The sequence below is a fragment of the Dromiciops gliroides genome, chromosome 3 (assembly GCF_019393635.1).
Source record: "Dromiciops gliroides isolate mDroGli1 chromosome 3, mDroGli1.pri, whole genome shotgun sequence".
Classification (NCBI taxonomy): Eukaryota; Metazoa; Chordata; class Mammalia; order Microbiotheria; family Microbiotheriidae; genus Dromiciops; species Dromiciops gliroides.
Genome location: NC_057863.1, coordinates 368,066,578 through 368,088,908, shown reverse-complemented (window position 1 = coordinate 368,088,908; position 22,331 = coordinate 368,066,578). Strand labels below are relative to the sequence as shown.

The 22,331-nt window shown below is 32.9% G+C and overlaps 1 protein-coding gene across 3 annotated transcripts in view; it reads left to right on the top strand.

Moving 5' to 3' along the window:
- Positions 1-22,331, top strand: part of KYNU (kynureninase) — a 128,359-nt gene that overhangs the window by 32,583 nt on the left and 73,445 nt on the right. For 2 of the 3 annotated variants that reach the window (XM_043992947.1, XM_043992949.1), the window contains exons 4-8: positions 10,085-10,167; positions 13,497-13,558; positions 15,196-15,267; positions 17,890-17,964; positions 20,112-20,258. In XM_043992947.1, coding sequence (XP_043848882.1) covers positions 10,085-10,167; positions 13,497-13,558; positions 15,196-15,267; positions 17,890-17,964; positions 20,112-20,258 — 439 coding nt within the window. The remainder of the gene's footprint in view (positions 1-10,084; positions 10,168-13,496; positions 13,559-15,195; positions 15,268-17,889; positions 17,965-20,111; positions 20,259-22,331) is intronic. The other variant, XM_043992948.1, reaches the window with a different exon arrangement.

Here is a 22,331-nt window from a genome sequence, read left to right as displayed (position 1 = left end):
CCCTTAAGAATCCATTCTAGATTTAAACTTAGAATACCATAATACACCAAAATTTAGTTCTTGTTTTTAGTTACAGATTTAAGAAAAGGGCAAACCTGTTTAATTATACCTAAAAAAATTTACATTTAACTTCGTGTCAGACAAATGTCCTGATTACCTTTTCTTGATTCCTTCTGCCATTTCTCCTGCTGTTTGCCCTTTGCCCCCCTTTACTTATATGTGTCCTTTAAGAACAAGTTCAAGTATCAACTCCTTCAGGAAGCCTAATTCAGTTACTCTGTCTCAAACTGATCTATCCCTTTTTCATTCTCAAGCTTATAAGATCATTCTACTAGAGCAAGAAAGAACCTTTGAGTTCCTTGAGCCCAGAGATGTCTAAATATGGCCTATAAAACTCCAAAGTGCAAGCCTATCAGATTAAAATGTAAATAGGAAATATTTAACAAAATAAATAAAAGTACAATACAATGTAGACAATTAGTGATTTTGTAAATCCGTAGGTCAATAGCAGCCAGAGAGATCTATTCCACTTTGAGTTTGACACTACTCATCTAGGCCAAACCTCTCATTCTACAAAGAAATTGAGACCCAGAGAGACTGAAATTTGTTTAAGGTCACACAGTATGTAAGAAAACTGATAGGATCTGAACCTAAGTGCTTGTGACTCCAAGATCACAGCCTTCATCTCATACAGTTTATTTAGCAAAAGAGGAAAAAGGCGGGGGAAGGTATAAGTCAAGTGTGAAACTTCAGAAGCTTTGGCTCTTTTCAGAATTGATCTTTTTGCTGAACCAGATACTCTGAATGTTTCTTGATTCATTCTTCCTTCCCTTTACTCTCTATATTACTCCCTATACCAGTCTGTCTTCCATACTGGACAATCTTTTTCTGTTGATAATCCAGAATTTAAAGCTGACAGCCTAAAGCTTGAGCTGACTATAGTAATAAGAAATTGTAGTAACAGATCTAATTATTCCCAGTTTGGCTATAATACAACTAAGCTGAACCTTTGTGTTTCACACCTCAGTATTTAATGCAGTGAGGGGAGAGGTTTGACTAATTTGTGAAGCCCAAGGTAGTTTTGTCACTTGTAAGACTGTGACGCCTTTTTCACACTATAAAGGTATCACTACGTTGAAAAGCATTCTGAACTAGCTTAGTTTATTATTTAAAGTGTAAGTGTCAGAGTTAATAAAAATGGTTAATACTCTTTTCTGACCCAATTTGTTTGAAGGAGCAGGGAATTAGGTTGAATGAATATGAACTTTAGAAAGTACCCTTGCCTCTTGGTTATTCATTCAGCTCAGCACTGCATTTCCCCCCTGGTCATTTTAAAAAAATTGCAAACCTATCCATTTCCTTATTATTATCCTATTTTATCAAGTAAATGGTTGACTTCTTTTAGGAGGTTAAAGTTAGATCACAGTTCATGCTGTTTATGTGATACAGAGGGAAAGCACCTATCAGTCAAAGGACTTTCTCTTATAGAGGGTCGCCTTCCCCTTTTATGTTTCTCTGTGTGACAATGGGGAATTTCTTCTCCCTCTTCTCTCCTTAACTGGCTTAGGAAAAATTAAAAGTAAAGGAAATCGATGTACTTTAATGCTTTCTAATGCCCCAACTGTCTAAAGAATACTTTCTTATAAGAATAATAGTAGGCAAAAATAATTGCAAACTTTTCATTGTTAAATAATGCCTAAGAAAACAGATATTGAAGCTTTGATTATAGTCATACATGGTCTGTAAAACAGAATAAACTATAGTTAAATGACCTGCTAGACCCGTCAGGTTCACTACTGTCATTGTAGGCGTAGTTAGCATCAGGACCATTCACAGAACAAATCACCTTTTTCTTTCTTTCTTTCTTCTTAATCATGCCATAGCCAGTTGTCATCTCAGTTGACTTGTATCTACATGTGCAAAATGAGATAAGAGACTTGATGCAATTGTAAAAATTTTGCAGACAAAAAAAAATATAGCTGTCATAAAAACACCAAACTGGCTGTGGCCATAGTTTGAAAGGTGGATTTCCTGAGAAACAAAGATAAATGTGGCCTTATTATTGTATTTTCTGAGTTTCAATTTCAAAATTTTATGGCTTACACAATATATTAGTGGCATTTTGATTTTTAAAATTTATGCTGTAAAATAAATATCAAGCCCCAATATTTGGAAATGGGAAAATTTTACATTCTTATGATTCTCTTCGATTTAGTAATTGAGTATTTGAAAGATGGTATTGTCTGACACTAAAAAAAAAATAATTTGCAATGACAATTTGCAGAAATTAGTAAACAATGGAACTTACAGAAATTTTTGGAAGGTAATTTAAAGAGATAGATACAGTTAGAGGAGAAAGGTTGTAGGAGAAAGGGACTTACAGACCACAGCAAAAGATGGTTCTATACTTCATGAGTTGGGGCCTCATTACCTAGATAAATACTATAAAAAGAATTTTCTAAACTTTTCAGCAATTGAATATATGATTCCTAAATCAGTTGTGTCTAGGAATATCAAGCCTATAAATGTATGTATTTATTTATTCAACGGACATTAACCACCTCCTATGAAAAATATATTGGGCAATAATTATTCATGATTACCACTGATTTTATTTAAAGGAGAGGCTAGCAAATTTTTTTAAAAATTATATTGTAAGGACTTTTAAAAGTAGAAAAATATTTATGAAATGTGTGGATATTTTGAATTGAGTAGACATGAAACAAGATGTGTGTTGGTGCATGACCCAATGATAATAACTGTTTCCTCTGTTACTCTCACTGTCACATCCAACCTTAGTGTTTCTAGCATGTAAAAAAGAAACACATGGTTATGAAAAAAAGTATAAGAATCCTTATTAATTATAGAGATATTTTCATCAACAGTTTTATTTGCTAATTAGAAAATGGATTATTAAGTGGAGTTATAAAATATTGTAAGATTTTTCAAAATATGATAGAATTCCATCTTTCTGGGATAGTTTTAGTATGATCTAAGCTGTGAGCAAAGAGACTAAATAGATTTGAAAAATTCTCCAGGTTCTTTGAGGACCCATAATTCTGTTTGCTTTCTAATTTGATTTCATAGCCATACCATTGACTGAGACAAACATTGCCCCTCAGACAGCTCTGAAAACACAGAGCTTAAGTGATTTAATTTCCCTGGTATGTGCTGTTGTAATGAGTTAGCTGTCTTTCATGCCATCTTTTCCTTCAGAGTATTTGTAAAGAGAGGGTTCTTGTGCTGAAACTATTTAAATATTTTTTGAATGATAGTAATACACTTTTTCTCAAGTCTAATGCATATGCTTCTAACTGCAGTTTAATCTACATCAACTTTTTCTAATGATGGACCTTGTCATGTAGTGGTTTATTTGTGTAACTCTAAATTCATTTTACTACTGCAGGCTACCAGGCTGACAAAATGAGGCAGTAGACTCTGTGTGTGATATGGGAGGTATGGGGTGTAGAATGCCAAGAGCATTGAATTCAGAAATGTATCCTTAAAGATTATTACCACCAATGTCTACTAGAGTTAGGAGTAAGGTAGCATAATATTAAGTGATATAAATTCTCTGAGGCAGAGCATAGAATTTTACTACCTAAATGTAATAAGATATATTGTGCTATCAGCAAAGGCTATAGAGTTCTATGTGATTAAAATAAAAAAGATCCAAGTATCTGCCTTTAAGTACCATTTAACGATAATGATTTTTGTCTTTAGCATTTATATTAGAAGTCGAGGAATAGGCAAGCTGCAGGCAATATAATAATAATATGAATAATAATAACTAACCAACCTTCTCTTTCTTTTCAGTTCTGTCTTGTCCTTCAAAAGCTAATTTTATCTTATTTAAATCAGTTTTTATATTAATTTGTATTTTTATGTACTTTGACACATTGATGTATAATTTGGTTGTTAGTTTTAAAATGGTATTACATACCACATATTGATGAAGGGGTATTTTAGCATCCTATTCATTCTATGAAAGTAGTGAAGTTAAAAAAGTAAAAATCAGAAATAGGAGAACTATTTCTATAAAATTCTAAACTCTTTTGCAAACATTGACTTTGAGCATCTTAATGAGGGAAGGAAAATTAAGATTAGATAGATCTATATAAAACGCATTTTTAAATTTTATCATTGTACTTTACTATTTGTATGATTTGGCCCCCTTTCCCTGGGAAAGTTGATTAGGAAATTTTTGGAAACCCCTCCTATCCCCAACCTTAATTGCCAGAAACAAACATTTTAAACTAAGGGGGTGAGGGTAGTGAAAATACTCAGACATTTGATACCTAAGTTAAAAAATACTGTTTTTTCCAATGTCTTATACTACTTGGTGGTGGAGAATGATGTAAGCTAAACTTAGATGACTTAAATTTTCTTCAAAGCCTTTCACTGAACTCAGAGATCTCACTTTACAATTCCAGTTAATGGCTTGCATAGTTTCTGGCACATAATAGGCACTTAATAAGTGCTTGTTGACAAATATTGTTCTATGAGTTAGGATAGAGGATAGTCGCAAATACCTAGAGAGATTTTTTCATTTTAGATTTGGAAAATGTTCAAGGAGAATCTTTCTACTAATTGCAGTTGATTAACCATTATTGACTATCCCAATATAGCTCACTCCTCTGAAAACCAAAGGTGCTAACTCGTTATATTTTAGAAATTTTAGCATTTAGAACTTAGTCCACTATAGTCTATTATATACTACCTAGTATTGTATGTTATCATTTTATGAGTATATGTCATGTTTCCTTCAATAGTCATCGTTTTTTAATGTCAGGGATCATACCTTTATATATTTGTATTTTCTAGCATTTATTACTACATCTAGCATACAGCAGGAAGTAAATAGATGTTGATTGATGGATTGATCAGTTGTTTCCTGGTTCTGACATCAGAACTAAGTTTGAAAGAATATTATAATATAAATTCACCCAATACTATTTAAAAGGGGTGTGGTTTATAAAACATTCTCAAGATGAAGTGTTACTCTCATTGTCTCCCAAAGAAATCAGCACAATTCATAGAATCAAAAATTTAGATGTAGACTCTTAGAGAATTTAGTCACCTTTAATTCTTGAGCTGAGAATTATAGGGCCAGAGAGATTAAGTAATTTCACCAAAATCAGATAAGTGGTAGAGCTGAGATTTGAACCCAGGTCCTTTCATTCCAAATCCAGTATGCTTTCCATTCTATTGTATCATTACACTTCCCAAGAAGACAAATACAAAGGTACGACTACTTTTTAAGTACTTTAGAGGTAGCAGTCCTTGGTTATAATATGTATTCATCACTTATTAACTCTTAACTCCAAGTCAATTAACTTCTCTGACTTAACTAAGTTATCTCATATGTTGAATGGGAGTAATTCCATACCTCCTTAAATAAAAGGACTGGATAATGTGATCTTTTGAGATTTCTTTCATTTTGGAGCTCTGTGATTTTGTGCTTTATATTTTTTGTTAGTAATATATGAAATTGTATACCTTGATCCTGTACTTATCCTGAGGAATATAATAGTATGATAAAATAAAATTCCAGTAATAATAAATAATCAAAAAGTGGGGTAGAATGATTTGAGAATAAATGAAATAGGACTTATTTTATCTTCTACTTTGCATTTGTACAACACTAAAATATATTATAGCTTGTAAGTAAAACATAAACTAAATTTGCTAGATTGTATGCTTTTTGAGGAGAAGGAAATGCTCATCATTGTATTCCTTATAACACCTAGCACAGAATCACTATGAATAATCGATAAATATTTGTTAAATTGAATTGAATTAGCCTGTGTTAAATATTAATAAATGTTGGATCATAGTAACCAAAATAGCATAGGGAGATAGGTACATCTTTATTGTCATGTGAAAAGAAACTAAATTGTTTTAACTAAGATCTTTGTCAGCCTCCTTGGCCAGTACATTTCAACACTAGCTACAGATTTACTCATTCTTCTCAGCTTACTGGTTAAGATAGGAGAATTAGACTATTGCTTGCTCTCCATTGTCACTCCAGGTTTTCTCTCATTTCCATCACTTAGTAACTTCTCTTCCTTTTAGGTTCATGCCAGATCTACCACCAAATCAAAATCCTAATAGTTGTTGTCTACGGACTCTTTGTTCACTCCTGCTCCTAGCTCAATGAGTTGGTTATATGGCTCTCTATTCTGTGAGAAAATAATGGGATTTGGGAGACGCCCAGGGGCCCCACCTAAAGATTGATTTAGAACTGATTGAATTGGGTGAGGCTGACTAAGAACCTACTTAAGGTTAATTAAATCAAGATCACACCTGGCCAACCCTGCCCTGAATGGAGTGCTGTTCTCAGAGGCTGCTAAGACATCAATAGGAGACCACCCTTTACCAATCATCCACATGTTCTCTCTTTACTATGCTTTAATAAATGCTTAATGCCCAAAGTGGGGTGCAGAGCTTCTAATTTAAGGTAACCATACATTTAGTTTTAAACATCACAATTCTATATTAACTCTCCCTCAAACACATGAACCAAACAATTCCCCAACCAACTCACTTCCTATGAGATACTTTTCCACAGCACTTTAGACATACACAAAGATGTTCATATACTTTGTCTTGCCATCACCCACAAATATACAACCTCCATGTTTAAGAATTCCAAAATCCCCTTATCTGACCATAACCTATTGTTTCTTCACCTTTCCCTCTGTGTTCCCAAGCAAAACCCCATTCTTCATCTGTATTGTGATCTCCCATTCCTTCATCCCTCAGTCCTCTCCCAGACCAGCCACTCTCTACTCTTATATCCATTGTGACTCCTTGGTTAACACCTTTATATGTGTTCAAGCGATCCCATTCCATCCCATTTCCTCCAATAGATTATTCCTTATTCCATCCTCACTATATCATTTATTTTCCATCTCTCCCTTTGATTTCCTCTTGGCTACAAACATTACCCATGTCTCCCCATCCTGAAAACAACCCTCACTTAATCCTTCTATCTTCACCATCATCCTATATCTCTCCAACTGTGTAATTTAAAATTCTAAATGTGGGTTCTAATCTGCCCCCCCCCAGTTTTGGGGGGAAACTGGCTAAAATCACTGATAAATGAGTTTAGGCTTTTAAAGGGCTTATTAAAAGATATAAGATAATAAAGAGAGAGAAAGATTGAGAACAGATTTCTTATAGCATGGAAATCCTAGCATTCCTAAACCTCCCACTTGTAGTACTGCCACCAAACCGATGTCTCGAACCAAAAGAGGAAGAAGTCCTCAACCAGTGTCTCCTTCCTACTTTGTGTTCTCCTCCCGGAAATGGGAGGCTCCTCAAGTTGATTGGCTGGTAGCTTTGATAGACAGTACCCATGAGCAAACATCACTTCCTGATGCCAAGGAACTTGACCATATGGTTTGCCCTCAGATGCCTTCTCCTCATAGCAGAGCTTTCCTGTGGAGTCACTCCAATCATTACACTACCCTTTGTAGACAGATTTCTTGAAAAGGCCATTCACAACAGGTGCCTTGCTTTTTCTCCTCTCACTCTCTTCTTAAACTATTACAATCTGACTTTTGACTTTATCATTCCACCAAAACTCACACTCCTTAATCTCTCCTATGTAGCCTTTGACACTGTTGATCACTTTCTTTTCCTTGATACTCTCTTCTTTCTAGATTTTTTAAGCACTTCTCTCTTGTGGTTCTCTCTTTGGGGTATTTTCTCTGGATTTGTCCCAAATCCCAGTAATGCTGCCTCTTCAACCCCACCTACTAACATCCCTGGTTTACTTTAAGTCCCAACTAAAATTCCATCTTTTACACAGAACCCTTCCCAACCCCTCTTAATTCCAGTGCCTTCCCTCTATTTATTATTTCCTATTTATCCTCCATATAGATTGCTTTGTTTATATTTACTTACCTGTTGTTTCTCCCATTAGACTGTAAGCTGCTTGAGGGCAGGGACTGTCTTTTGTATTGTTTTTTATCTCCAACATTTAGCACAGTTCCTGACATAAAACTAGGTGCATAAAAATGTTATTTATTAATTATTTGCAGGGATATATGCAACTAACTGAATAGAGTACTGTACTGAGAGTCAGAATTCCTGGTTACAGTTCTCTCTTTGCCATTTTTAGTAGGTATGTCCCTTGTGTATTAGTCACTATTTCTTTGATCCTCAATTTACATTTCTTTAATAGATGTAGTAATTACACTGGGCAGCTGGTGGTGCAGTGAATAGAGCACTGGCCCTGAAGTCAAGAGGACTTGAGTTCAAATGTAACCTCAGACACTTACTAACTGCGTGACCCTGAACAAGTCACTTAACCTCAATTGCCCTAAATATCCAGGGACATCTCTAGTTGTCCTGATATACATCTTGGCACTGGACCCAGATGGCTCTGGAGGAGAGAGTAAAGTTGGTAAATTTACACAGTCCTCCCTCACTTAAATCCAATTCCTTGCAAGTCATGACAGCACCCCAATGTCATGGTCCTCTTTGAGAACAAAAGACAAACAACAACAAAAAATAATTGCAGCACTTAGATAATGTATGTGTAAATATTTTGTAACCATAAAATGCTGTTTGAGTTATTATTATTACTTTATACATACTTTTTACTTGTTTCAACTAAAATATGAGATTTAACAATAGAAGAGGAGATTCTTAGTCATAGCTCTGCCACTAACTTGCTGTGTGTTCTTGAATAAGTCATTTATCCTCTCTTGGTTTCAGTTTCTAATCAGTAAAATTAAGAGTAAATTATCATAGGATCATAAATTTAGAAGAATAAGGGATTTTATAGGTCTTTGAAACCCCATAATTTTATACTTAAGGAAACTGAGGCTCAGAGAGGTTAAGTGATTTGATCAGGGTCTTGATCCATTTTAGCTGTAAAATTTTATGAGTCATTGTCATTTTTAATGTTTCATATGCCTTTTTATATGATTTTCTAACTTTACTTGTCATTTTTATTGAAAGATTTCTTCTTTTTCCTTTATATTTTTGGATAATAATTAATATACTACACTGTGGAAAAAGAATAAACTCTGCTATCAGAATGCAATTAGATTTCAAACTCCATGAACACCAGGATGTTCCTTTCAGATTGAACTTTTAAGTATTCCATGAATGAAACATTTTACTTTCTCTTTCTGTATAGTCATAAAGATCATCGCCTATCCCTAGAAGTACTTTGTCTCTACATCTCAGATTTCTTATCTTTGTTTGAGCCTCAACTCTTGTATCATCTCCTCTGTGAAGCCTTCCCTAATCTTCTATGTGATAACATTCTTTCCTGGAGCACATTTGACAAGATTTCTCTCTTGATTCATTTTATCCTATCTTGCTTAATATATAACTATTCCTGTATTATATCTTCTGACCCATAGTTCTTTAAGGATGAGGAATTTGCCCATTTAAATCTTTGTGCCTAGAACTGTTTAGTAAACATTTATTTAATTATTTGTTGTATTCCCTCACACTTAGTCCAGTGCCTTGAAAATAGTAAACATTTCAACATATTTATTGAATTAAATAACATTTCTAGAAAATAATTATAAGACAGAAAATGATCAGAAAATCAGTCAGGGAATGGTTTTAATATTGAGTAGTAATACAGTCAACATTTTTCAAGTATTATCCATAAAAGTTATCATGTAGATTATGATATTTTGTAAACCTATTCAATTTGTAGATATTTGACTAAATATTTAAATTTATTTTAGCCTTTTAAACCATGTCCTTTTGGTCTTAAGGCTAGTAGGAATCAAGGGGATTACACAATTGATTTTGTACTAGATGATACTTTTATAAATGAAAAAAATCAGTTGAAGTATAGATAAAATACAAAAGAAATCAGACTATAAATATTAAAAATGGGTAAATTAATGATATTTTCCCAATGGAAAAATAACCAGAAAACATGAAAATAGACAAGTAAAAGAGTTTTGAACTGTTGTTACTTGAGAATATTTTTTCATGATTAAAAAGAAGTTATAAAGACTGGTTAGGGAATCTGTCAATTTCTAATGCTTGAAGTATTTCTCAAAACAAAAAGCTTAGGGGTTTCTTTGTCCCTTTTTTATTTCAGGGGAAGTTATGGTCATGAAATAGGAAAACGTCCTTGGATTACAGGAGATGAGTGCATTGCTCACCTTATGAATAACATTGTAGGTAAGTGTAAGTAACAATAAATCTTTTTTTAAAATGAATATAAATGGGGGCAGCTAGGTGGGGCAGTGGATAGAACATCATCGGCCCTGGAGTCAGGAGTACCTGAGTTCAAATCCAGTCTCAGACACTTAACACTTACTAGCTGTGTGACCCTGGGCAAGTCACTTAACCCCAATTGCCTCACTAAAAAAAAATAAATGGTTTATTCTGTAGCTTAAACATCACTTGTAATGCAAAAGAGTTTGGTGGAGTACTAATAAGAAGTTTCTATTTACTCCTTACTGCATTTTAATTATATTACTCATAACACTGAAGGTTGGCTATAGGTAGAATTATATGACAAATATTTATTAATTCAGAACTTGTTGAGTGGTCAAAACTGAAGAGTAACCATTAATGGTTACATGCTAGCTTATCTGCATTGAAGATTTTTCTTTGTCTGGTGAGGTTCGACATGTTTATCACTATCTTGTATTAATAAATACACTTATTTAGCTGCTTCCCCCTATCTCATGTGAAATATTATTCAGTAAGCACTTTCTCCACAAGCCTTATTAAATGGTATAAAATGTGATCTAAAATAGCATTCAAGTTTAAGCACCCAGGAACAATTTATTTATGTGTGTCAGAATTATTTAGATTAATTCTATTAGACTGCTAATGGGAGATGGAGTATTGAGTGTGAGGAATAGCAAGAAGACCAATGTCATTGGGTCATAAAGTACATGGAAGGGAATTAGATGTAAGAAGACTGGAAAGTGGTCAGTGAACATTTATTAAGTGCTTACTATGTGCCAAGAACTCAGGCTAGCATTGGGATACAAATTAAGCAGAAAGAGATAGTTTCTGCCCTCAAGGAGTTTACATTCTAATGGGGGAAGACAACACATAACAAAGGAAGTAAAAAGGAAGGTGGATAGAGAAAGCATGTGAGAGTAATATGTGGGGAAAGGAGTATCTAGAGGGAGATATTAGCAAGAAAGTTTGAAGATTTCAGAGTGCAGCCTGGAAAACAATGAAGAGAGGGCTAGTCTGGCCCTCCTCTTTAAAATGGAGGCACCGCCAATCAGAGAAACCAGCCAATCACAGGAAGAGGATATAGGACAAAGTTACTCCCAGTATGAAAAGTATAGGAGTAAAGGAAACTTTGGGGTGAAGAAGCTTCTGTAGAATATTAGAGAAATTCCAGAGAGTCAGGAGTGATGCCTGGAAAGGAATGAATGAAAGAGCATTGAAAGGTAGGAAGGGACCAGGTTATGCAGGGCTTTAAAACCCAAGCAGAGGATTTTGATTCTGGAGATAATAGAGAGCCACTGGAGTTTATTGAATAGTAGGATGCAGTGGAAATGCACATGGTCAGACATCCATTTTAGGATTACTGCATAGAGAATGGAATTCAGTGGGGAGATACTTGAGGCAGGGAAACCCAGCAGCAGGCTTTTGTAATAGTCAGGGCATGAGGTGCTGTGGACCATCAGAAGGATGGTGGAGGTATAAGAATAGAAAAGATAACATATAAGAGACAATTTCCAAAGGTAGATAGGACTGGGAAACTGACTGGAAATGGAGAATGAGAGAGTCAGAAGTCAAAGATGAATTCTAATTTGCAAGTCTGAGTAACTGAGAGGATGGTAGAGGTCTCGACAGTAATAAAGAAGTTATGAAGAGAAGAGGAGTTAGGGAAAGTCAAAATGAGTTCAGCTTTGGACATGTTAAGCTTATGTTACCTATGAGATATCCAGTTAGAGATTTTCAATAGACAGCTGAAGATGTGAAAGTAGAGATTAGGAGAGAAGACTGCCTACTGCAACATGTGGAAACTAGCAAAGGCTATAGTTGCCTATATTCCAGATACATCCTGGTACTTTGGAAGGTTCTATAAATGGCTATCTCATTTAAAAATTATATAAATTGATCCATTGATGCTCTTGGTTAATATATCTGTGCAGAATCACAATTAATATTGGAAATGGTGGAATGAGACTATTACATTCTCCTAAGAAGTTTTTACCTCATAAGTACTTAGGATAAATCTTATACTATCCCCAATATATTTCATACTTCACCTGTCTTTTGTATAAACTGAGAAAGTATCAAATCATGTTGTATAATATTATAGCTTCTATGACTGATCTATTTGAAAAATCCAGATAAATATGGGTGTATTCTCACTTTCTTCCCCTGAAATGACTCTACCCAGAATCCATATGCCATGGGAATATTACTCTCTATCTGTAAACTAATAAACTTTCTTGTTACTGTCCTATTTTTTAACACACATACACATATGTGTGTGTGTAATAGATTCATAGAATGTTGGAGCTACAAGGTAGTTCACACATCATTGAACCCAACCTAATCATTTTTTTTCAGATTTCTTCATAGGCATGTACTACAGGAAAAGTATCTGCAATTTTTTTTTAATCAAAAGCACAACATAACTCACACTAAGATACTTAATTCATGCTTTCAATTAAGATGAAACTTTATAGCTTGAAAAAGAATAATGTGCTTTCAAAAAGAAAAAGTAAAGACCTCAAAGCAAAGAAGCTATTGATGATTGTGTTTTTCCTGCTTTGAATTCTTAGGTGTCCTATTTCTTCCTGTCTATGAATCTTCTTTTGACTCCTCTATCTTCCTTTGGTTTCAAAAAATTGATTAATAAGAATTAGAAATGGCAGATCCTAACAGTCTCATGGAAGTATCAATTATATGTTGCCCCTATTGGGTGATATAAATCTATATTAATTATCTTATATCAGTGTGAATGGATAAATGCTGAGCTACTTCGCCTTTTGTCTTTTGTGTACTAGCTATTTTATCTTGTAAACTGTTAGGTACTTCAATATAATAATGAAGAATTATGTTGGACAAAGAAGCCTTCTTTTATTAAAGATGCATTTCAGCAAGACATTACTACAACCAGTATAAAAATGTGATTAGCTGCAATATCTTTTTAGTCATATTTTAGAGGCATACTTAACACAAAAATGTACTGTTTGGGAATTTGGCTAAGAACCTAATGATATGAATAATTCAGTTGTTAGTTTACAGGAATGAGAAAGTACTTTATTATCTTATTTTTATTTGCTGAATCAAAACTGAAAACTAAGTGCATCTGTATCTATTTGTATGTGTGTCTGGATGGTACAGTGAGGAAATGGGGTAAACTTCTATTTCATTGTGGTGACACCTCAAATACGTGCTTGCCTTCAAGGCCATTAAGAGAGAGTGACTGAAATTTATGTGCTCTCTTTTTCCACCTGCCTCTAATAGAGCTTATGAAGGATCACAAGAAAAATCTGCCCTAGTGTTTGTTTACTTTATAGGAGCTCATAAGGATGAAATAGCCCTAATGAATGGCCTGACAGTTAATTTGCATCTCCTACTGGTAAGTTTGCTTTCCCAACAATCTTTAAATACATTTTTGGTTCCTGAATCTGATGTTTTTTATCTTTAATTCATGAACTTGTGGTGGTGTATTTATTTTTAATAAGTTGCTAGATTATTTTCAATCTTACCAGAAAATGCTAGATCATGATATAATGCCTTTTTCATAATCATAAGCTTTTAAGGGCCTTGAGATCAAGACCAATTTTTGTTCAGAGCACAGGGAATAAGAGCTATAGAAGCAGCAAGAGGAAACTGTTTTTAAAAAATACACAAAACCCGGGGCAGCTAGGTGGCTCAGTGGATAAAGCACCAGCCCTGGATACAGGAGGACCTGAATTCAAATGTGACCTCAGACACTTGGCACTTACTAGCTTGTGCCCCTAGGCAAGTCACTTAACCCTCATTGCCCTGTGGGGGGAAAATGGGGAAAAAATATACAAAACCAATTTTTTTTAAATTATGGGAGATATAAATCTCTTTCTACAATAAAAAAAATTCATCTTTCAATACTGCTGCCTGTGAACAGCAAAACAAATCAAGTGGGGTCATGAATGGGTATTTTGGGGGTTGTTTTATTTTTAGATATGAAGGGAAAGAAATTATTTAACAATTAACAAAGGAAATCTAATGAAATAACACCCAAAATATTCATAGAAATTTTTAATTTGGGATCTTGTCAGTAGTTTAACATTTCTGAAAGTTTGTACCATCCATTCTATGTATTTTTGTGTGCACCTATATGCACATTTAACACACTTTTAAAAATTGTAGGTTTTGTTTGTATTTTTTTAAAATAAACTTAACCTGTTACTTGTAAACTTTAGAATCATTTCCTAATGATTTTTTTCTTTGTAACTATATACATATATGAGTACATTTATATGAAAGCCAAATGAATAAGGCAACTGAATATGGCAGTCATTCTATTCCCATAGATCCCCTACCTCTCTACCTAGAAGAAAGACAAGTGTTTCCTTTTCTTCTGGGACCACAGTTGGTCATTGCAATTAATCAGAATTCAATAACATTTTAATATTATTTTGTTTATGTTATTGTTTTAATATGACAAAATGGAGAAATAAAAAGTTACTGTCATTGAGGGAAATAATTGTAATATATGTAAAACCTAGTCCTCCTAGAAATTGTTCCTCCAGAAATGAATACATTGCATAGTAAATCTGATTATTATTCATGAGATGATAAATGACAATGACTTCCTGGCAGGTCTAAGGGAGCTTCAAAGAAACCTAAAAATTAGCTGAAACCATAGAAGCAAAAAATAAAAACAAACAAAACCATGCAAATGAAGTGAAGTTGGCAAACTGAAAATAAAGAAATGTGTTCAAATTTTCTTTCGTATAACATGATGTTCAGCCCTTAACTAGAGAATTGTACCATTCAGTGCAAAGGAAAGGCACTGCCCATTAAATTTCACTAAAAATTACAATATTTTGGCATGAACCATTTCTTCCCATGTTTCTACTTTCTTGGTGACAACAAAGTTCTTATTTTTAATTCTTAAGGTTAATTAATTTATGTTTGTTAAATGTTTAGAGATTATAAGATAAAAGTTATCAAGTGTTTCAATTTACAAGCCTTGTTAATGTCTTGTCCAATAAATTCATTTTGTTTCAGTTATCGTTTTTTAAGCCTACACCAACACGATTTAAAATTCTTCTAGAAGCCAAAGCTTTTCCTTCTGACCATGTAAGGAACTTTTTAAAAATACATATTTATATTCTTTTTCCTCTTTCTTGAGAACATCGATTGCCTGACTTGAATGTTTATTCACTAGTCTTTTTCAAGTAACTTTACAATAAAAAGATCTGTCAAGTGCTTTTGATTTAGGCATTTTTTATAGATTGTAGCTTTATTCCTTTTGTTCAAGTAAAACATGTGTTAAGGGAGGAATGATTGAATAGGGACATTGATTTATTAGTCTTTTTAAAGACATTGAGAAAACCGCTGGCCTAAATCAGCTGAAGTTATAAATGTTTTATTAATTTTGGTTGTTGTTTTATTTTATCAAATCAAATCAATATGAACCTCAGTGTTTTAACCCTTTAGTCTCCCACAATAGATATATGTGTCTTTTTATAGCTAGCTAGAAAACGTTTTGTTCTATATTTTATGGAAAATAGTCAATTAAACAAAAACAACTTTAGGAAGATGTTTCACTGATGTACTCCTGCTATTGCCACTGATTTATTCAACTCTTAGAAGATACTTGAACTTTAGAGATAATATAAAATAGACACCAAGTTGTTGTTTTTTTCAACCCAGATAATAAGTAAATTTTAATTTTATAATCTAGGATGTGTGATTATTGGTTTTTATATCATTCAAGTTGTAACTCTGCCCTGGACTTATAAATAATCAGAGGCAAGTCACTTAACCTTGCAGCCTCAGTTTTAGTCAATCAACAACCATTTGCTCTGTGCCTGCTCTATCACAGTCATCATGGTGTTTTCTTATGAGGTTGTGTGAATATCACATGAGATAATTACTCTCATATATGTATAATTTTTAGTTTTGGAAATCTCATTCTTCACAATAATTCTTTGTGTTCAGAAGTGCAGATAGATTTTCTTTTTATTTTACAAGTGAGAAAACCGAAGCTCTCCAATGTTAAGTTATTTGACCGTGGTTTTAAAACTAGTAAGTATGTGAGGCAGGATTTCAATACCTCTCTTCCTACTCTAGGGCTTATACTTGATCCATTACTTCATATTACCTCTTAGATAAGGCACATCAAACACTTTGTAAACCTTCCAGCTCTTAATGAATTTTCTACTAATGTTATTGTTGTTGCCACCAAAATCATAACTATACTCTTAAGGACAGTGTCTTCAGTCTTCAGTTTATATACTTTGAAAGACTTTTAGCTTCTAGAAGGCTTTGTACCAGCCACTTCCAGCTATCCAGTGAGTCTCTCAGCCTCACTCTGTTTATGTCTCAATCATCTTCTCGATTTCCAACTCTCCTACATCATGATAATCATTATCTTCTTTTAAAGTTTTCCAAAGGAATGAGGAAACTCAAGGGATTATAGCAAGTATATCTTGACACACTAAGTGGTTCTGACAAAGTAGTTGAAATATAATAATGCCTTTGTAGACTCATCTCTCAAGGGTTTTTGTAAGGTTCAAATTATATAATGTAAGTAAAAAGCTTTGCAAACTTTAAAGCACTACACAAATGTCAATATTATTAAGATAATTATATGCAAATCATATGACAAGAAAGGATACAATTATTTATCATCCTTTGGTTATTTCCAATGAATAACTTAACTATTGAATAAATTTTATTGCACATGGTCTTTTTCTTTTAATAATATAGTACGCCTGGTGTAGACTGTTCTTGAATTGATCAATACAATACAATAATAATTTCTATTTTATAGATGAGGAAATTGAGACTGAATCAGAGTTTTCTCTATTATACTATGTTGTCTCTCTGCTTCATATTATTTATTCACTATGGTCAAACTGAAATCTTTCTTATCTTTAACTATAGCAACTGACATCTATGTACTGTTTAAAATATATTAAATAATCTATGTATATCATTCATTTGAGCTTCATAACAAAAGATGATGTACATATTATATTCATTTTGCAGATCAGAAAAATGAGGCTCAGAAATGTTAAATGATTTGTTGAAATCTATTAAGTGCCATAGATGGGCTTTAAGTCTAGTCATTACTGGCTCCAAATATTACATTTTTATCAATTATATCCATCTAGCTTTAGAATTCTGTCATTCAAATGATCCAAGACAATTACAAAGGACTCATGATAGAAAATGCTCTCCATATCTAGAACAAAGAATTGTGGAATCTGAATGCAGATTGAACCATACTGTTTCTACTTTTTTTGTTTTTTTGTTTTTTGAGGTTTTTCCCTTTTGTTATGATTCTTCTTTCACAACATGACTAATGTAGATATGTTTAATGTGATTGTGTGTGTGTGTGTGTGTGTGTGTGTGTGTGTGTGTATATATATATATATATATATATATATATATATATAATCTATATCAGATTGCTTTCTGTCTTGGGGAAGGGGGAAGGAAGGGAGGGAGAGAGAAAAATTTGGAATTCAAAATCTTCTAAAAACAAATGCTGAAAAATATCTTTACGTGCAACTGGAAAATAATAAAATGCTTTTATGATTAAAAAATAATTTGTCATTCAGTAATATCTATATAGCTATAAATTGGGGGAGGGGTACAGATTTGATTGGTAATCTGCACTCAAGGTCATTATTCACTTTCCTTTCTTCATGTTGGCTCCAATTTAATTGGATATCCCTTTTCCCCCCACAGTATGCAATAGAGTCACAACTGCAGCTTCATGGGCTAGATGTGGAGAAAAGTATGCTGATGATAAAACCAAGACAGGTATGTAAGAAAGAAAGGGGTATTTATAATTGTTCTGTTTAGAACTTATTATCCATATTTTATGATTTCACTGATTCTTCATTACTCCTCTTCATTTTAGGTTAATCGGAGTTAGAAAGTCATCCTGTAAAATTATCAATAAGAATTTTCCTTTAAGTAGGGCATTGGAACTAATGACTTTTAAACTTTCTTTTCAAAGTCATTCAATAATATAGCCTAAGTATTGACCTAATCATATCAATAGACTATTTAGCATCCTTAAAATAGGGGCGAATTATATGCAAGACTTAGAATTCTAAATACTGGAATAGAATATCTTAGAATATCTAAATATGATGTTTACTTTTGAAAGGAGGAAGAGGAATAAGCATTTATTAAAGTCTACTATGTGGCAGGCACTATGCTAAGTATTTTATAAATATCTCATTTGATCCTCACAGTAACCCTGCAAGGTAAGTGCTATTATTATCCCCATTGTCCTGTTGAAGAAATTGAAGCAAATAACATGTGAAGTCTTACAACATTCAGTCACTATATAAACATCCTAATTGTTACTCTTTGTCTTTTAACTTTAAAACCAAATATTTTTCAGCCTCCTTAGATTTGCTACCCTTGTCTTTTGACAAAAATAAGTTATATCTAAGGAAGATCAAAATTTTTACCATCTAAACATTGTCTTTTGACTTCACCATGCTCTACTCATATGGCCATGCCTTAAAGGGGGTTTTAAAGTACAAACCCTTTGATTTTTATTTTCAAATCATCTTACTGCTAAGACATATGCTGGGTATTTTTTTTTTAAAGAAATACAAGTGCTGCTGCTATGATTTAATAACATGACTCTAGGTGAATAAAATAAACTAAGTTTAGTATATTTTAATAACTAAATCAATGTGTCATGGTGTTTGGGTCAGTGGTCATTTTCTCTTTATGTTTCTAAGGTACTTTTTAGGGCCTAAAGACTCAAAGAAGGGGCCTATTCTAATCATTCTGCTTAAGATCATAAAAGTAATTCACCAGAGTTCACAAGATTATCGACATTGCTTTTGATGAATCTTCAATGAAATGACATTGATCATTATTTGACTGGGTTTTTTTCTCATATGTGTAATAATTAGAGACAGTGTGGTATAATGGATAGAATTCTGGGCTTAGAGTCAGGAAGACCTGGATCAGAAGTATTTCTGACATGACCCTGAACAAGTTACTTGACTTCTATGGACCTCATGAGTTCTATCAGTGGAGGAAATTATTTTTTCCACATCAGGAATTCTCCAGCAAGACAAAATTCCATCACATATTTGCTAATTTATGTAATAATTCATAGTTGAAATGGAAGTATACAGAGTCTTATATCAAACTTTACAACCACAAGAAGACAAACCATAGAATCCTGATGGTCCTTCCTAAACTAACAAAGATCCTTTATCCTTTCATTAACAATTTGATCCATATCAAGTCAAAAAGAACACCATGTTTTTTTTATTTGTTAAATATATTGTGAATTATAATTAGATAAATATTTTCACAAACAATATTTCTATCAAATTTTTTATTGTATTCCTACAATTCCTACAATTTTATGAAACTTAAAATTTTGTTTTAAAATTTTAGAAAAATTTTAACCAAGTATATTTACATAACTATATAATTATAATTATATCATTAATAAAAACTAATGAACTCACATAATAACCATTAAGAGTAGGCCCAAGTCAGTTTGTGAGGAAAAGAAGCAGCCTCTGAAGCTTTTATAACAGGATCAGTATGGCTAAAATGTCATACTTACATTCAATTCAACTGATTTCACCCCAAATCATTTGCACTAATTAATTTTTTTCAAAGTTTTCACTATCATAATTAGTCTATAGGTAATGACAGGATTCCTTTTCCTAGGGTGGGAGTGGACAGATTGAAAAAAATCTAGGCTGAATAAAACATGAAATGATTACACATGTGAATATTTTGTGTTATTTTGTGAGCTTGGTGGCTAAATTTCTGCAACTCATTTGACTGCCAAAGATTCACTTTTGATCATAATAAAATATAGATAATAATATATAATAATAAAATATAGATTATGAAATAAGAAATGGCAGTTTCATGATTGCTAAGGTTGATATAAAAACATATTCACTTTATTTTAGGGAGAGGACACCTTGAGAATGGAAGATATCCTTGAAGTAATTGAAAAAGAAGGAGACTCTATTGCTGTGATCTTGTTCAGTGGAGTTCAGTTCTACACAGGGCAACTGTTTGATATACCTGCAATCACAAAAGCGGGACAAGCAAAGGTACATAGAGGCCATTCCCATAGGTTTTATTTGTTTGTTTGGACTGAATTCTGAGGAGTGTTCTATCATTTTTAATGAAATACATTTTTTTGTTTATTAGATAAATTGTTTTAAGAGGTGTGCTTCATAGAAGTATAAGAAAAACAGTTCTTCATAAATCTTTCCCCATATCTTAATACTCTGCTTTAAAATTGTATATATTCAAACACATTTTAGCCTTGATCTATAACCTCCCTCCCTCACTAGCAGCTGCTATCACAGCATTTTGCCTATAGTTAGCAAGACAGGTGAGTTCCCTGTAGGGTCGACATCATTTGTATGCTGCTAAAAGGGAATGAGAGACAAACAGAATGCTGAGATTATCACCTACTCGTTATGACTGCCTTTGAGTCAACTCTGCTACTTTTTTGGTAGCATGCTAAATTTGTTATAGAATGTATTTCAGAGTATCTTTTTATTTGAATGCTTGCCTTGGTTACCTAGAAAAAATATAGTCAATTAAATTTTGTTAACATCAGGAGATTGTTAGTTTGATAGATAACTGTCAAAATACAATAAATTATTAAATAAAGATAATATTTTCTTACTTTAGGCATAAAATTTTATGTACCAAAATAAAGGGAGGCCTTTAACCATCTTGTTAATATACATCCTTTATTTGTCCTAAGAAATTCAAGAAGTTATACTGTCTCTAAGTAGGTTAAAAATGTACAATATGCCAGTTGAATTGTTAACCATTTGGAGGCTTAGTATTTCTCTGAGTATGTGCTTGTATAGGGGAAGCATTCATTTGACTGTAAAATAGCTATACTCTCATAGTAGAAATGGTAAAGAGAAGTATTTAAAGAACTGTAACTTATCAGAGGGCACTAGTATTAGTCAGAGGGTTGATTTGAGCTCATCTTCCTCACACAGAGGTAAGTCAGTTATCCACTATACATCATCGAATCTCATGGCTAAAACTAATGATAATACCTAACATTTATATAGCCCTTTAAGTTTTGCAAAATACTTTAGATATTTGCATGTGATCTAATATTCACATGCCTATAATGTAGGTGTTATTATTACTCCAATTTTGAAGATGAGGAAACTGAAAGTGAGAAAGGTTCAGTGACTTGTCCAGGATCACACAAGTTGTAAGGGTCTGAGAAAGGTTATGAAATCCTGTCTTCTTGACTCCATGTCCATTCTTTATACCACATATATTCTCGAAATTTCCTATTTTAAGCAGAGCAATTAAACCTGAAGCAAAGTATTTCAATGACCAATATTCAGCTATTTTAATGGTATGATCAGATGGTATCTGAACATTATTAAGTGATGAGATTAATATCTGTATAAAACCTAGTTAATATATTCAATCCCTGAAACTAACGAATGGAACTAATGAAAATGAATCATACACTTTTATCAACCTCTAGTAAATTTGTGACCAGGAATTAGAAATGGTTTGGTGGATAACTATAATGTATTATGAAATACATAAATGTAATGTGTTCTTAATTTAGACATTAAATGTTAAGCACTAAAATAAAGGAAGGCTTGTAAGCCCTTGGTATATACATATATCTTATTAATCTGTAGAAATCTTTATAGGCACAAGAAGTGGCACACATGAAGACTTTTGTCTTGGTTTTTTTTTTCTTTTTTCTGAGTAAACAGAAGAATTTGCCTATTTAGAATTTAATTTTAAATTCTATCGTTGTCCATTGCCAAAACAGTTCCCCTTAGAGTTTTATAGCTTTAGAGTTGATCTACTAACAAAACCATCCTGCTTAAAGCCTGAGATATCCTTCCTTCTGCCTTCTTACAAATCCTGTTACTATAGCCAAGTCAATTCATTGCATTTATATAAAATAATTTTTCAGTCAGTCTCACTGTTAGTTGTAGAACTAGAATGTGATTCCAATAAGTGAGTCAGTGATTCTTCTGTATGATGCCATCACCTATGGTCAGATATGTGCCAAGAACTTCAAACTAATTTAAAATACTAACATCCTTTTCATAACTAATGAAATAGACCTTTTGTGCTATCTGTAATCTAGATATAGAACTTCATAAGTTAAAGTC